The sequence below is a fragment of the Opisthocomus hoazin genome, chromosome 5, assembly GCF_030867145.1.
Source record: "Opisthocomus hoazin isolate bOpiHoa1 chromosome 5, bOpiHoa1.hap1, whole genome shotgun sequence".
In the NCBI taxonomy this organism is placed as follows: Eukaryota; Metazoa; Chordata; class Aves; order Opisthocomiformes; family Opisthocomidae; genus Opisthocomus; species Opisthocomus hoazin.
The window spans coordinates 46,054,305-46,070,857 of NC_134418.1; the positions used below are offsets into that span (position 1 = coordinate 46,054,305).

The following is a 16,553-nucleotide window of genomic DNA, read 5'->3' on the forward strand; positions in this document are numbered from 1 at the left end:
TAGTAGAAACACACTTTTTGGAAATGTAACTGACAATCTTATGTTCAACACCATTTATTTAAGATGATAAATTATTTGCATCAAATGCATTATTCATTATAAGCTTCAACATGTCTTTATCAATGTTGTTTAGACAATTTATATTTACATTACCAGGCAATTATGAACAGAAAAGGTAGTTCAGAACATTATATTCTCTGGTGCACATAGCGCAAAATTTAAACCGTAACTGCTACCACAGGTTAAGCTACATAACAAAAACAAGCTAATGGACACCAACGTATTTTATTTCTGGCAGCACTAAGTGTATTTTGTGCACTGTATACAGGGAGACTAACAACAAACAGGATCACTAATACAATATAGCATTCAGACTATCATAGTATGACTCTATGGAAGAGTGAATGCTTGTGAGTACCAAATTCAGGAATTAAAATTCATTGAAGGCATTAAAAGGTCCCTGAATGGTGTTCTGAAGTCCAGCTCAGCTACTGTTGAAGTCTATGAGAGTTGTATCTTGAAAGTTGAAAATTCCACCTTTCATTAACTAAGTACTAAGGCTACTTTGCATGACTAAACTAATGATCGGTCCAGAAAAGATAACCAGGAAATCACTAGTCAGTCTTTCTCACTCCACAGTAACTACACAGTACCACATGAAATGATCAAGCAGTAGGTTGTAAACAAGTGAACAGAAGCGTGTGAACCGTGTGCCTGAATCCACGACATGTTGAGCAGGCCAGATGTATCAAGGCAACTCAAAGGAAAATTAGAGGTTCACGAGAAAAAAAGGTTTCAGCGGTCCAAACCACAGACTGCCAGGGTACAGGAACAATGTGCATCAGGGCGTGCGCATTTAGTTTGCTGTCCTAAATATCTGCCACTGGATAAACTGAACCTTCAGAGACGGAAGAGCTCATCTTGGCAAGACGTGCTGCAGAATGGCTTCTCTTACATGTCAAGTCCTCAGTAAAGATCTCAGGAAGTTTTAAATACTTATATACCCCAAGAGAAGTTCTCCAGTTTTGGGCTTTGTGACAAAAATGCAGCTTTTGTAACTCCGTCCGTCCTCAGACTAGTTTGTTTATCACTCCAATGAAAAAATAATTCACGTGTGTATTTTCCTCAAGAAGAATAGCTCCAAGTCATATTACAAACTGCACAACAATTAATGTGCATTTTACACATTTCTCATGAAAGTGTGTCCAGGGCTGGTAGGAAGAACAGAGGCATACACTTTGCCTTCCTGTTCTTGCACATATAAAGTTTTACCACCTCTTTTGAGAAGTAACAGTGAAAACTGCAATTTATGGGACAGAATATCTCGTTATCTGTCCATAGAGTCACCAAAGGAAAGATCTTTATCTTGCCTGAAAAGGGTATATGCAGATCTTTCCCTAACATTTCCATTTCTACAGAAAATAGCTCTGTTGGTGACGCAGGGCACCAAAACTCCGTGACGTATAGCAGGGTTAAAGTTGCCAGTGAGCAAAAGTAAACAGAGCTAAAGTTTCAGCCACTTAGAAACAAAGGCACAGGTATCTGGATGAATGCCTGTGGAAGAAACACATTGCACACAGGAGGGAAGATGACAGTAAAACAGTGAGGCAGGCCATCTGGAATCCATGTATTCAGTGTAAGAATAACATAACACCTATTTTTCTTAGAACTGTTATCTTTTTCAACCTACAGTAAGTCTATGGTCCCAGATATATAAAGAAGGCTTTGCTGGTGTGTATTGATATATACAATATGGTCAAAGCAGTTCTTGTGTAAACATAGCTACATCAGATGAATTACAATTTGTTATAATAAAATAAAAATCTTCCCACACAGCTTTACTGAAGCAGGAGTTGATCATGTTACAGCCACCCTCATGCTACTATTTATCCCAGTTTAGTACACACTGCTATACTTGTATACAGCACATATGCTGCTTCAGCATCCTTACTATAAACAGTGTGCCACTTGCATGCCACTTACAAATTGTTTCAGACTAACTTCACACTTCACCCCCTTTCGAGGGTACTGGTTTAGATACAATGCAATTAGTAAGATAAACATAAAAGACTGAAAGCCTTGAAGTGCTTCAGCCTACTCTGCTCTTCACAAAGCCACAGCCCTCGGTAACTTGCACCATGCCGTACCATTTCTGCCAGCAAATCCTCAAGCACCAACACTTCCTAACTGACCACCACTACCCAGCTCTTAAAGCCTCTTCATTGTATGCTGACTAATATCCATACTTTTATAAAACATGAAGTTCAACTTCGTCTTCTCCTTTTTCTTCTGCCATGAACAGTAAGGAACCAAGGCCCTGACTTTGAATACTAATGATTTAAGCAGAAATCTTGGACTAACAGGAATGAAACAGCATCGCATTTAGTGATACACAGGGGCTCCAGTAATTTGTCTTGCTGCTGCTATCTCACTAACCTCTACCACAAAAATACCCATGGGCTTAGTTGCCCAAGAGTGAGGCTCTGTTTATCTGAACAGTGCCTTCCCAATTGGCCTGTGTTCTGGTTTGGCTGCGGCCGGCAACAAAAGCGCCACGCGGCCGCCCCTCCCCCCACCGGGGTGCGGAGGAGAATGGAAAGAAACAGGCAGAAACTGGGGGGTCGGGATAAGGGCAGTTTAACAGAACAGCAAACAGAGGGAACAGGAACAAAAACGATACAGAAAAGGGGAATACACAAAACAAAACAGACTACACAGCAGAGCTGCTCTCCCGAACCGCCGCGCACTCCCACTCCCGAGCCGCAAGTGACTCCCTGCCGCGCCGCACCCCCCGCCGGAACCCAGCATGACGGCACATGGTATGGAATACCCGGCTCTGTTTGGCCAGGTTGGGGTTGGGTCAGCCCACCCAGCTGTGCCCCTTCCTGGATTCTGGTGAAAATTAACCCTGTCCTGGCCAAACCCAGGACATTATCCACCCCTTATTCCATACCATCTACATCATGCCCAGGTCCCCCATTGTCCAGTTGATCACCACCACTTCTCCTGTCTCCAGATATCATTCCCTCAGTCTATGGATCATCACTCTAAAGTGTCCCTTGAGTTCATTTAATCCATGACTTCGGGCTCCATCTGTCGTAATGGTCTTCTGTGACAGGAAAGGTGATGTGTGGTGATGGGCGGTCACTTGCTGCATCCAGAGCTCACGGCTGATGTTATCTGGTGCGGCCCATGCCCACAGTCTGCAGGCTGGAGATGTCGATCTCAATGAAGTTGCTGGATGCCAGTTGTTGAAAACCAGGTCCAGTCCCATCATCACTGTGTTCTGCTAGGTTTTCATCAAAAAGTCCATCCTTCTTTAATCTGGATGATTCTTACTATGATACTACTGGTATAACATATAACAATTATAACAGTGATAACAGACAGTGACAGGGTTATTTTAACACTTAACTTTATACAATTTATTTATGGACTATTCTCGCCCAAAATCAAATCCCCATGAGGTACACATCGGACCTCCCCATCCTTCCGCATTACCCACCAGGTACACCCAGGTCCTTGAGCAAAGGCAATCCCGCGGATGGGCTTGCCTTTGCCTGAGGCAGGACTAACCCAAACCGTCTTCCCTAATATGTTCCGCATGTGCACTACAGGGACTTTATCCCCTTCTACGGGGCGCTGAGGTTTCGACTGGGTAGGACCAGCCCGGTTGGTGGACCTTCTGGTGTTAACCAACCAGGTGGCCTTTGCTAAATGAGTATCCCAATTTGTGAAAGTCCCACCGCCCATTGCTCTCAAAGTGGTTTTTAGCAGCCCATTGTACCGTTCGATTTTTCCAGAGGCTGGTGCATGGTAGGGGATGTGATATACCCACTCGATACCGTGTTCTTTGGCCCAGGGGTCTATGAGGCTGTTGCGAAAGTGAGTCCCGTTGTCCGACTCAGTTCTTTCGGGGGTGCCATGTCGCCACAGGACTTGTTTTTCAAGGCCCAGGATGGTATTCCGGGCAGTGGCATGGGGCACAGGGTAGGTTTCCAGCCATCCGGTGGTGGCCTCCACCATTGTGAGCACATAGCACTTGCCTTGGTGGGTTTGTGGCAGTGTGATGTAGTCAATCTGCCAAGCCTCCCCATATTTATATTTTAGCCATCGTCCTCCATACCACTGAGGTTTTACCCGCTTGGCTTGCTTGATTGCAGTGCATATTTCACATACACGGATAACCTGTGCGATGGTGTCCATGGTCAAGTCCACCCCTCGGTCACAAGCCTATCTCTATGTCGCATCTTTTCCTTGGTGGCCCGAGCATGGGCCCACCGAGCTATAAAGAGTTCACCCTTATGTTGCCAGTCCACATCCACCTGAGCCACTTCAATCTTAGCAGCCTGATCTGGCTGGTGGTTGTTTTGATGTTCCTCAGTGGCCTGACTCTTAGGGACGTGGGCATCCACATGACGGACTTTTACAACCAACTGCTCCAGACGGGCAGCAATATCTTGCCACAATGGGGCAGCCCAGATAGGTTTGCCTCTGCGCTGCCAGTTGTTGTTCTTCCATTACTGCAGCCACCCCCACAAGGCATTGGCCACCATCCAGGAGTCAGTGTAAAGACAGAGCACTGGCCACTTCTCTCGACTGGCAATGTCTAAAGCCAGCTGGATGGCTTTCACCTCTGCAAACTGGTTTGACTCACCTTCTCCCTCGGCAGTTTCCATGACTTGTCGTGTAGGGCTCCATACAGCAGCCTTCCACCTCCGCTGCTTCCCCACAATGCGACAGGACCTGTCCATAAACAGGGCATACTGTTTCTTATCTTCTGGCAGCTGGTTATACAGTGGGACCTCTTCAGCACGTGTCACCTCCTCCTCTGGCGATGCTCCAAAATCTTTGCCTTCTGGCCAGTCCACGATGACCTCCAGAATTCCTGGGCGACTGGGGTTTCCCATTCGGGTGCGCTGGCTGATCAGCGCGACCCACTTACTCCACGTAGCATCAGTGGCATGATGCGTAGAGGGGACCCTCTCTTTGAACATCCAGCCCAGGACTGGCAATCGTGGTGCTAGGAGGAGCTGTGCTTCAGTGCCGACCACTTCTGAAGCAGCTGGAATGCCTTCATATGCTGCCAGAATCTCTTTTTCAGTGGCAGTATAGTGGGCCTCGGATCCTTTGTATCCCCGGCTCCAAAACCCCAGGGGTCGACCTCGAGTCTCCCCTGGTGCTTTCTGCCAGAGACTCCAGGTTGGGCCATTCTCCCCGGCTGCGGTGTAGAGCACGTTTTTAACATCTTGCCCTGACCAGACTGGACCAAGGGCTACAACATGAACTATCTCCTGTTTAATTTGTTCAAATGCCTGTTGTTGCTCAGGGCCCCATTCAAAACCATTCTTCTTCCGGGTCACGTGGTACAGAGGGCTTACAATCTGGCTGTAATTTGGGATGTGCATCCTCCAAAAACCCACAACACCTAAGAAGGCCTGTGCTTCGTTTCTGCTGGTTGGTGGGGACATGGCTGCTATTTTGTTGATGACATCCATTGGGATTTGACGGCGCCCATCCTGGCATTTTATCCCCAAAAACTGGATCTCTTGCGCAGGTCCCTTGACTTTACTTCGCTTAATGGCGAAACCGGCTTTCAGAAGGATCTGAACTATTTTCTCCCCTTTCTCAAAAACTTCCTCCGCAGTGTCACCCCATACAATGATGCCATCGATGTACTGCAGGTGTTCTGGAGCTTCACCCTTTTCAGTGCAGTCTGGATTAGTCCATGGCAAATGGTGGGACTGTGTTTCCACCCCTGGGGCAGTCGATTCCAGGTCTACTGGACGCCCCTCCAGGTGAAAGCAAACTGTGGCCTGCACTCTGCTGCCAAAGGGATGGAGAAGAATGCATTAGCGATGTCAATTGTAGCGTACCACTTGGCTGCCTCTGACTCCAGCTGATACTGAAGTTCTAGCATGTCTGGCACGGCAGCACTCAGCAGTGGTGTGACTTCATTCAGGCCACGGTAGTCTATTGTCAGTCCCCACTCTCCAGTAGATTTTCTCACTGGCCATATGGGACTATTAAAGGGTGAGCGAGTTTTGCTGATCACTCCTTGACTCTCCAGCTGGCGGATCAGCTGATGAATGGGGATAAGGGAGTCTTGGTTAGTGCAATATTGTCATCGGTGCACCGCTGTGGTCGCGATTGGCACCTGTTGTTCTTCAACCCTCAGCAACCTCACAAAGGAAGGATCCTCCAAGAGACCAGGCAAAATGGACAGATGTTTAATTTCTTCCGTCTCCAAAGCAGCTATACCAAAAGCCCACCGATACCCCTTTGGGTCCTTGAAATACCCTCTCCTAAGATGCACGAAGCCTCGGGGCCAGTTACAATGGGGTGCTTCTGCCACTCCTGCCCAGTGAGGCTCACTTCAGCCTCCAATACACTCAGCTCTTGGGACCCCCCTGTCACTCCAGAAATACAAATGGACTCTGACCCTTTGAAAACTGATGGCATTAAAGTACACTGTGCACCAGTGTCCACTAGAGCTTTATACTCTTGTGGATCTGACGTGCCAGGCCATCGAATCCACACCATCCAATAAACACGGTTGTCCCTTTCCTCCACCTGGCTGGAGGCAGGGCCTCTCTAATCCTGGTCAGAGAATTTGCTGCTCACTTGCTGTAAAAATGACTTGGAGGTTCCTTCAAGAGGATCGGAATCAAGATCAAACTGCCTACCTGGCCTGGAGAGCTGGCTGCTGGAAACTGGAGCGGCATTTTTCCTAGAAGAATCCCCTTTGGTGATTGTTTTACCTTGCAGCTCAGGCACTCGTGCCTCTAGGGTTGAGGTGGGTTTTCCATCCCACTTCCTCATGACCTCTCCGTGGTCACGCAGGTAAAACCACAGGGTGCCCCGTGGTGTGTGGCCTCTGTATTCTCTCTCCTGAGCAGAGAAACACTTGCCTCTAATAGCTGAGACACTGGCCCGTACAGGTGGGGAGTAGGACATATTCTCTTTGAATTGCCACACCTCCTGGGCCAGTTTCTCCACAACTGAGACAAGGGAGGAAGAGAGATTTTCGTCATATTGCCGGAGTCTGACAGCCACCTCATCCACTGCTGATGCCTCCTTGCCTTTCCAGTTTACAACTGCCAGTGAGTTGGCATATGAGGAATGTGCGCTCCGCACAAACTTACTCCACATAGATGCTGTGCACTGGACTTCATCTGGGTCTGTGGGTAGCTGCTCATCGCCTGTGTCACAGTAAACCAGCTCCCACACAGCTAATTCCCTGAAGTACTGAATACCCCTCTCCATATCGGTCCACTTGCCAGGATAACATACAAAATCGTCACTGAAGGGGTACCTCTCCCTCACGCCTGACAGAAGTCTCCTCCAGAGGCTGAGGACTTGTGCCTTTTTCCCCAATGGCCTTGTCAATGCCCCCATCCCTGGCCAGGGATCCCAGCTGCTTGGCTTCCTTGCCCTCTAACTCCAAGCTGTTGGCCCCATTATCCCAGCACCGCAGCAGCCAGGTGACAATGTGCTCGCCTGGGTGGCGGCTGAAATCTTTCCGCATGTCTCGCAGCTCGCCCAGGGACAGGGACCGGGTGTTGATCTCTGTCTCTATCTCCCGTGATGACCCTGGCTCATCGTCATCCCTCCTGGAGCGATCTGCTCTCTTTGTGTCTTTCTTTAGTTTTACAGGGGTGACTGCTACCAGCACAGGTTGGTCATTGGGCTCAGCCGCGATGCCTGCGGCTGGAGCTGGGGCTGGGGCTGGAGCTGGAGCTGCCGTGCCCGCCGGGGGAGCCGGCACAACACCAGTGGCAGCGACAGCGGTGGTGCCAGTCGGGGGCGGGGGGGTGTCTGTGACTGCCTGCTGGGCTGGAGGGGCTGCAGGGCCGGCTGGGGGGGCAGCACCAGTCGCAGTGCCTGCCGCTTCATTCCCCCCCCCTTTCCCTTTAGAGCACTGAATCAGGTTGAACAGGGCTCGGTAGGCGTGGGCCAGACCCCAGCAGATTGCAGTGATTTGTGTCTCTCTGGAGTTCCCAGGGTGGCAGCACACTTTTTGCAGATATTTTACCAGATTGTCTGGATTCTGTATTTGCTCAGGGGTGAGTTTAAAACAAACCAGGGGGTGCCCACTGCCCTAGACACCTTCCCATGCTGTCCCACACACCCAGCCACTCACAACTATCCAGCCCCAGGGCAGATCTCTGCACGATGTTCTTAACTACTTGTTTAACCCTAAAGAAGACCCAAAACCCATTCAGGAGGCAGAACAAAAGGAGAGTGCTGGCCTGCGCATCCCACAGGTACTCAAAAAAATTCTCAAAAATTCTCAAAAGCCGTTAGGACCAGCCTGAAGGAGGGAGGGGGGGCGAAAGAGTGGGGGAAGGTATCCCCTCCGGTTTTCCCCACAGACTGGGTTTGATTATTAACAAATTCTAAGACATAGGATCCGAGGTACGGAAATGACCACAGTGCCGCATGCAAATACAAGCCTAATTTCATACACAGTGATGTTATCATGTCGTAAGTCAATATCGTACAGTAGAGCAAAATCATCATCCTGATCCTTTTCCCAGTGATGATGAACAGCATGGCAATGAACACATAGTGCAAGTACCGATTTACATAGCAGAGCCACTTGATCAAATTCAAAAACATTTTTTACTGGTGACTATTTAACTAACACAGAAAATGCATATAACAAAAATTAACAAAATCTAAGAAAGCTGTTTCAACACCCACTGCTCAGCCCTGCCGTTATCCCCGCCCCACGTTGGGCGCCAAATTTAATGTTATGGTTTGGCTGCGGCTGGCAACAAAAGCGCCACGCGGCCGCCCCTCCCCCCACCGGGGTGCGGAGGAGAATGGAAAGAAACAGGCAGAAGCTGGGGGGTCGGGATAAGGGCAGTTTAACACAACAGCAAACAAAGGGAACAGGAACAACAACGATACGGATAAGGGGAATACACAAAACAAAACAGACCACACAACAGAGCTGCTCTCCCGAACCGCCACCGCCGCGCACTCCCGAGCCGCAAGTGAGTTCCCCCCACCCCGCTCCCCGCCCCGGAACCCAGCATGACATCACATGGTGTGGAATACCCTGTTCTGTTTGGCCAGATGGGGTCAGCCCGCCTGGCTGTGCCCCTTCCTGGATTCCGGTGAAAATTAACCCTGTCCTGGCCGAACCCAGGACAGCCTGTCACCCATTTTGGATCAGTACAATCTTGTCCAGCTCCTGCATGTGAAAGCTCTCCAAGAGATCTCCTAACTGAGTGATCCTCTTACTTGGCAAGAGTTTGTATTTTACTGAGCCTGACTAATAGCATATGGGTTTATAATTCTGCAAGAACAATGGGGTTCCGTCCTCTTAGAATAAAGTGCAGGTAGGGTTTGCTTTTATCGTGACACACTGATGGCCTTTCTGGGAGGCAGCTTATTTCAAATGATCAGAAAAATCTTCCTTATTATATAAGCGTTATTAAATTGCACAAATCTGTATCTTAAATATACTGCCTAATAGGTGCAAAATTACCCAGTAAAAAGGCATCTTAACACCAAGATACTTACAAAAAGCAGAAGCAGAAGTGGAGTTATAACAATGCCCTGGAAGAAACAAACAAACATGTCTGTTAGGGAAGCAGAATAGTATTTACTTCCTTGTACCTTAGTGTATGGAAATACACAAACCTCGTTCAACATCACAAAAATTAGATAACAGTTCAACTTTGCTTTTCACTGTGTATGCTCTTTAATATCTGTACCCAGATCATTTTGTGAACTATACTTAGTACTATCTTTTTTAATCTCTAGCTTTCCCTATTTTGCATCCAAGCACTTCTGTTCTAAAAGATCTATACAGAAATATAGATCATTTATTTAAAAAAAAAATATTAAAGCTCTCCCCTCATTGTGCTGCATCTTAACTTCACTAAGCTGCTCCTCCTTAGGGGCAGACTTGGGATCAAGTCCCACGCTACCCAGTCCCAGGTCCTCTTCTGCGCAAACGCCACATCAACGGTGATGAATTAGGTGCCATGACTGTGTAATGTGAACCGATATTCCCCAAGGAAATGAGCCAAGATCTCAAAATTCGTTTCACTTGATTAGACTTCACATCCCACTGGTAGAAGGCAAGTCTTTCACCTAATTTAATCACACAGGACCACCTCAGCTTTCCACATCCCCCAGGCAGAGCCAAGCAAAAAGCTTTGCTGTCTTTGCTGACAAGGAACAGTTTAAAGCTGATGACTGGACAAAATAGAGGATTTTAAGTTTCTTGAGAGCAAATCTTAAAATGAGTTGTTTGGGTTGGGAGTTAACATGACATGCATCAGTTTCACAGCTGCAAACAGCAATTCCCCATCATCCTTCCATCTGACCTCACTATTTTATTATTGCTCAGTAAAATAATCCTATCATTTAATGCATGCTCATTCACAAAGCCTGCTCACAACTTCTCTAAGCCAAGACTGTTCTTCATCCAGATAGGTCTCAAGAACAACTAGTCTTTCAGCTATTCACAAACTCTATTGTTTAAAGCACAAAAGTCCAAAACTTGTTCATATCCATCTAAAAGGATGCTTATTTTCTGTTTGTTTTTAGCTCAAGTGAAAAACCACTGAACAAAAAACCATTATCCCCTGCTTTTCATTTAATCTTGAGTAACACAGCTTTACTTCAATCTTTCAGAAGCTAATATAAAGAAAAACCTTATACAACTAATTTGGTATTTGCTTTCTGGGTCCACAAAACATCTTGGATCCAGATGGTCCACTAGGCACAGGGAAATGCAGAAAGTAAATGCCACAAATGATAGCAGACAAGAAGGATCAAGCAGGCAACAGTTCAGCTGTGCAACTAAAAGGCTCTGCAGAATTTAAAACCGTATTTTGAAATAAATAATATATGCCATATCTGACTGCCCCACAGCCTAGCTATCCATAATAATTTATCTTTTTGCAAATGTCACAGCTAAGATAGAACATAAAATACTATAAAGAGAAGAAGTAGAAGTAATAAGAATTGCTTCAGGGAGTCACTCCCAGTTTACAGGGAGGCCTGAACGAAAATGAAGATAATAGTTATGAAGAAATATAAGTGTTTAAGTTTATCAGCTGTAGAGGAAGAAGCAAAGGCTGAGAAAGGAAGGAGGCACTAAGAGCTGAACTGACACTTGCACACCGTAGCATCTATAACACTTAGAATGGACAGCTGACAGCAAGATCTGTATAATGTAGATGAAACAGCCACCTCATCAGAATGACCAAACTCCAGCTTTTATGAACTAAGAATATGTGAGCCAGATTTTCCCCTCCTTCTCCTTTCCCCACTGATGACTACACTGCACATCTCAAATACTACCAAGTGCCTGAATATTCCCTAAGCATCCTGCAAATTTGTGACGGCAGAACACCACTGCAGCAGGGTTCCACCTTCAGACCTTCGCATGAGCAGAGCGTGGATGGAGCGGGAGGTGATAGGCCAAAAGCATCCTGTACTCCAAATGAGCACTGAGCGTAGGGAAAGCACACTGCCAGCTGGTGAGTACAGCCAGCTCTCCTCTAAATCTGAAGGAACTCATCGATTCAGCACCATTAGTCATTTCTCACATGCTTCATGCCTCAGTACATTTCACCGCACTTCTATATATTACAAAAAATCCAAAGGTAAAAAAAAACAAACCAAAACAACCTTCCCGTTTATCTTGTTGATAAATAAAGATGGTGTCCTTCCTCTTTAAGATGGGACCTGGGACCTGGTATACATTTGCTTTAGAAGCTTGGTGATATTAACACAATTGGCAACAGCCACTGCTAATTCAAAGCATATGTCACAAAAAGAAACGTCACCTCTGTGACAGTAACTCTTCTTCATAATTCTGTAAGCTGAGAGGAAGAGAATCCAGGTATACATCATAAATAGATCCCTGACTGAGCTTGTTGAAAACCTAGCATTCAAAAGGTCAATTTTAGCAATTCTTTACAAAATTTTGCTGTTAAACTCTGTGATCTTAATAATCAGAAGCAAATTGCCTGTTGCCTCACCACAGAAAGGATTCACAAGGTTGAATTTTCCCATTTGTAACACATACGCAATTCCCTAGGAAGCTAAACAATTACCTGACAGAACAGACAAGTTCATATTAAGAAATAGATGCTGCTGCCGAATCAGAGTAATTTGATGTTAATGTTTTATTTTGATAAGCAGCGCCAGTTTGAAAAACCACACGGATTACATTAAAACCAAGGGGTTTTTTTCAGTCAGTAGTGCTGCAGTGACTGTGATGGTTTACGGGTGCAAGGGAGGCAAGATTTGTTAGGGGAGAGAACCTCTGTTACTAGACTGACTGATGGAGTTGGTAATGAACAAACTTGGGGCACTTAAAGCCCATTTATGTGTTACCTGAAAACACTGACGTGCTTTTATGTGCAAAAGCCCTTGTCTTCAGGTTGCTGTTCCAGATTTGAAGAAAGGTTTACATGAGTAAAGTATACCTGTCTAACAAAATGTACTGCCTTTCCCTGCACATGCTGCCTTGCTTCAACACATTACCTCTTCATTAGAAATGTGCTCCTCAATATGCTCATAAGCATTATGTGATGCATCTCAATTCATACCCACTAAAGAAAAATATATAGAGCACGCTGAGTCTAAAACCTACTGATAGAAAATACAGACAACGATTTAGATTTTGAAGGCAAACCCAAAATCTGATTCACTCAGAATAAAGAAAAGGTAGAAGAAAACAGTTACTGTACACCGTCCAGCTCACACATTAGCAGAGGCTTCACGAAGATGAGCATATACTGACACTGGCAGTGTGGCTGCTTGCTTAAGGCTACAAGCTGAAAAGCACAAAGGAAGCTAAAAGTTAAAACACAGACTATCATTTCTAAGTCTATTGTACACTAACACCATCAGAGAGGAAAAAGCAACTAAATTTGACTACACTTTTCCCTGCCTTGCTTTCTAGGCAAGTGCTGTCAAATACACAGTGTACGGAGATAAACAGATTGTAGATTAGCACTTCCAGCAGAAGCTGAGCATCTGCCCTTGAGAATGCAAGGTCATTACACAGTTTTAGCATCTTCAAAGTTCGGGTGGAGTGTTAAGCTTTCTGACTGCTACTCACAATGGAGTCAAAGTTGTAAAGTGACTGCCATTTGCTATCAGCAGAAAAACTTTCAAGAAATCCATTTACACCTCTGATGTGAAAGACTGACTGAATATATTTCAATGATTTTAGTGGAAAAGGAAGAAAAAAATCTCAGCCTGACCCGAGACACTGATACAACATAGGAGTCTGAATAGTCATATCAGATACTTGTAAACACATTTCTTTTTACAGTAAAGATCATGAAACATGTCTTAATTAAGAGAGTTTAAATACAGGTTTGTGTGTGCAAACATGTGCATAAACATACACTGCAACTGGAAGGACGTACTTGGAGATCCATTTTCTTGTTATTTGCCTTGTATAGATAAAGATGTTAAGAGGCTTTCTATAGGTTTCATCCGGCACAGCATTGCTGCAGAGCAGATATTAAAGGTGTTTATTCTCGAAGAGAATATGCAGAATCAATACATGTATTTGGCTGCCAAATCAGACAGCAAAAGGTAGTAACATAATGGATTTGAAACTATGATAGCAAAACGTTAAGCAGCAAATTATGCAAATAGTAAGAGAAAGGTGGGCACAGATCCAGAGGGACACATGGTAGAAGATGAGTAAGGATTATTGTAATGAGGCATGAAATACATCTGAACTTTTCTTCATTTCCTTTATCCACAAATTTCCCATGCAATTTTTCTTCATTCTTACAGGTCATCAGTATGACACGCATGTGGCAATTACTAGTGAAAACACCTTAATCAAAGTCTTGTCTGATTTATCTTATGAAGTAGAGCTAGAAAGAAAACAAAAAGTTTTTTTGTAATCAAGTTTTTCTGAACAAATGTACACTTTCTGAAATCAATTATCTACTTATGTGCTTAAATCTACAGATGTTCTTGACACAGCAGGACACAAAAGAGTACAAGTGTAAGCAGCATTAAGTTGTAAAGCGAATAAAGGTTAGTAAAAAAATTGACTGTCCAGCATTTCTATTACTACTGATAGGGTAAGGTGCAAGAAAAATGGCTGTGAACTCTCGAAAATTTCATCAGATGACAAGCATGAACGAGAACTGAAACTCAACCTTCATCTGTGTACAGCAGTATGTTATTATTTCAAGAGTCACTGCCACTTTTGGAAAAGAAAAGAGCAACTAAAGAAACCTAGCTCCTCCACACACCCCCCCCAAATGGTGCTATTTTTCTGATTACTAAATGAGAAATAGACTTTACCTTGAAACATTTACTATTTCTATTTCTCCTTAAGTCTTTTCTTTCCTTGTTTTTGGGCTCAAAAGTGTTGTTTTTTTAAAAAAATCTTCATTTTGTTTTTGACAAATTTGCAGACAACTTCATAACATTCTACATTTCAAAAAGAGAACCCTGCCTCAACAAAAGTACTTCTGTGTCTGAATTAGGTATGTTTGTGAGCAATACATAGCTAGTACCAAAGTTCTGACAGATTACAGATAAACAGATGTTCTCAAAAAAATCCGGTACCATCACAAACTAAGTAAGTGGGCTCTCCTAAAGGTCAAAAAGCTTATTGTTCAGTGTTTTCAAGAATGTGATAGAGATTGTAAGGACCACAACAGCACTCAAAGCCAACTCTCAGTCTATTCAAATGAAGGAGACTTCCCCCGCCCTCAACTCCTCAGACTGGTCACAGCTCCACAATTCTACATCACAACATGACACCTATGTAAAACATTGCTTATCAGGTGTGATACCACATCCTCTTGAATAAACTTATTTAAAAGTACAGGCCCATGCTGAACTGCTTTGTAGTAATCTTCGGTTTAGACATCATGTATAAAGAATGACTCCTACTGCTGAAACACAGCTTTCACATACCTGGTTAACCAGCCAAAATCCTCAGATATTAGTTACCTTCTCCCTTCTTCCACCTGTCCCCACTTACCTTCTTTGGAACTATGCAAAACCTCTTGACGGACACCACACAGCAAGATAAAAACCACTGTGCTAAACCAGAATAGCAAAAAACACTAAAAGTCAGGTTGGGACTAGGCTAATTCTTGTTAAACCGTCAGCGTGTGCTGAATGAAGAGGGGTCGTAACAGAAAACGGCCTGATAACAGGGTTGCACAGGTAAATGTGCATTTTGCATATCTCAGTTTTCGAGTACTAAACCATTTTAACATGATGATTTCAAGTCTGTAACTGAAGTTATTTGGAAAATGTTTCAGTGCATTAGTATTTAGATCAAATGGCTGCAGGAGCCTATTTGAGACAAGGCTTTTCTGGGTTCTTGAAACAGTTTTTAGCATTTGTGTAAGCATGGCTATATAAACTATGCTGTTCATGTGTTCCTACTTAAAGACGACACTGGAGGTGACAATTTTTTGTTGAATGTGATGTTGAACTAGATTTCCAGAACAGAACACACATTCCCCCCCCTTACAAGCTTCAGGTTCATGTTTGGTTTTATCTCTTGCAATCTCAGAGATTAAGTTAGAACTGCACTTTCTGGTGTGCTTGTCATTTCAGTCATTGCCCCATGACGCAACTTCAATGTCCCTGTGCTGTTCCCCTGTGGGCATCACAGAAGCTCCTGATGTCAAATACTCACTTGCCTTTTGTTTTCCAATTTAATTATTTTCAAAATCATTTCAGGTGCAAAACACAGGCCACACATCCCTGTTCTGTCAGCTACTCCAATGACATTGCTGGTTCTGAGAAGCCTTATACAACTGTAGGACTTCAAAATAAGATGTGTAATTTAGCTCTTTATCGTCCTGGTTTATATCAGATGACTGATCTAAATGCTGGGAAAAAACAAAGCCTTATGAATTGGTGCTTTTTAGGTTGCTAAATGCACCCATCCTCCTCATAGTAAAGAGGAGTAAAATCTGAAAAGATACTGAAAAGATCATGAAGTTAAATTTACACATTTTGATAAATTCATGAACATTGTACAACACAAACACAATGAACTACAATACAAAATTGAAAATACAACTCTACATAACCTAATTCAACTATAATTATAAATAAGTACCACAACAAAAGCCCCAACTCATCCAGTTAGGCCAATATTGGATTTTAATAACAAGACTGTAAAATTGGAAGTGCTACATCAAAATGGCTTTTATTTCATCAGACCGGACAAAAAAAAAAAAAAGTTTCATATCAACTATGAGATTACGTATAGTACTTTGTGAATTGTTCCAGACATTGTACCACCTTTGTTCTGTTGTGTCAACTTAGTGGCCTCTACTGTGGGAAGGGAAATTAAAAAAAAAAAAAAAGAAAAAGAAAAAGATAATATTAAGAACATACTAGCATCAGATAATAGTAGAAATCAAAAGCATTACCACTGTTTATTAATAATTACCAATTGCAGATGTTCCAACACATCAGAACCTAGAAACTAAGACATAAAGTAACCTGAACTACTGGCAGTAACACTACTACACTTGTCACAGATTGAGTGTAAAAAATAAAACCAAAAG

The 16,553-nt window shown here is 44.0% G+C and overlaps 1 protein-coding gene across 5 annotated transcripts in view; it reads right to left on the reverse strand.

Annotated features, from left to right (window-relative positions):
• Positions 1-16,553, reverse strand: part of SLC10A7 (solute carrier family 10 member 7) — a 159,905-nt gene that overhangs the window by 55,916 nt on the left and 87,436 nt on the right. For 4 of the 5 annotated variants that reach the window (XR_012764025.1, XM_075421087.1, XM_075421090.1 and 1 more), the window contains one exon: positions 9,535-9,570. The exons of the other annotated variant lie outside the window; for it this stretch is intronic. Coding sequence is in view for 3 of the 4 variants with exons in the window: in XM_075421087.1 (XP_075277202.1) it covers positions 9,535-9,570 (36 nt within the window). In the remaining variant the exon portion in view is untranslated. The remainder of the gene's footprint in view (positions 1-9,534; positions 9,571-16,553) is intronic. 5 annotated transcript variants of the gene reach the window in all.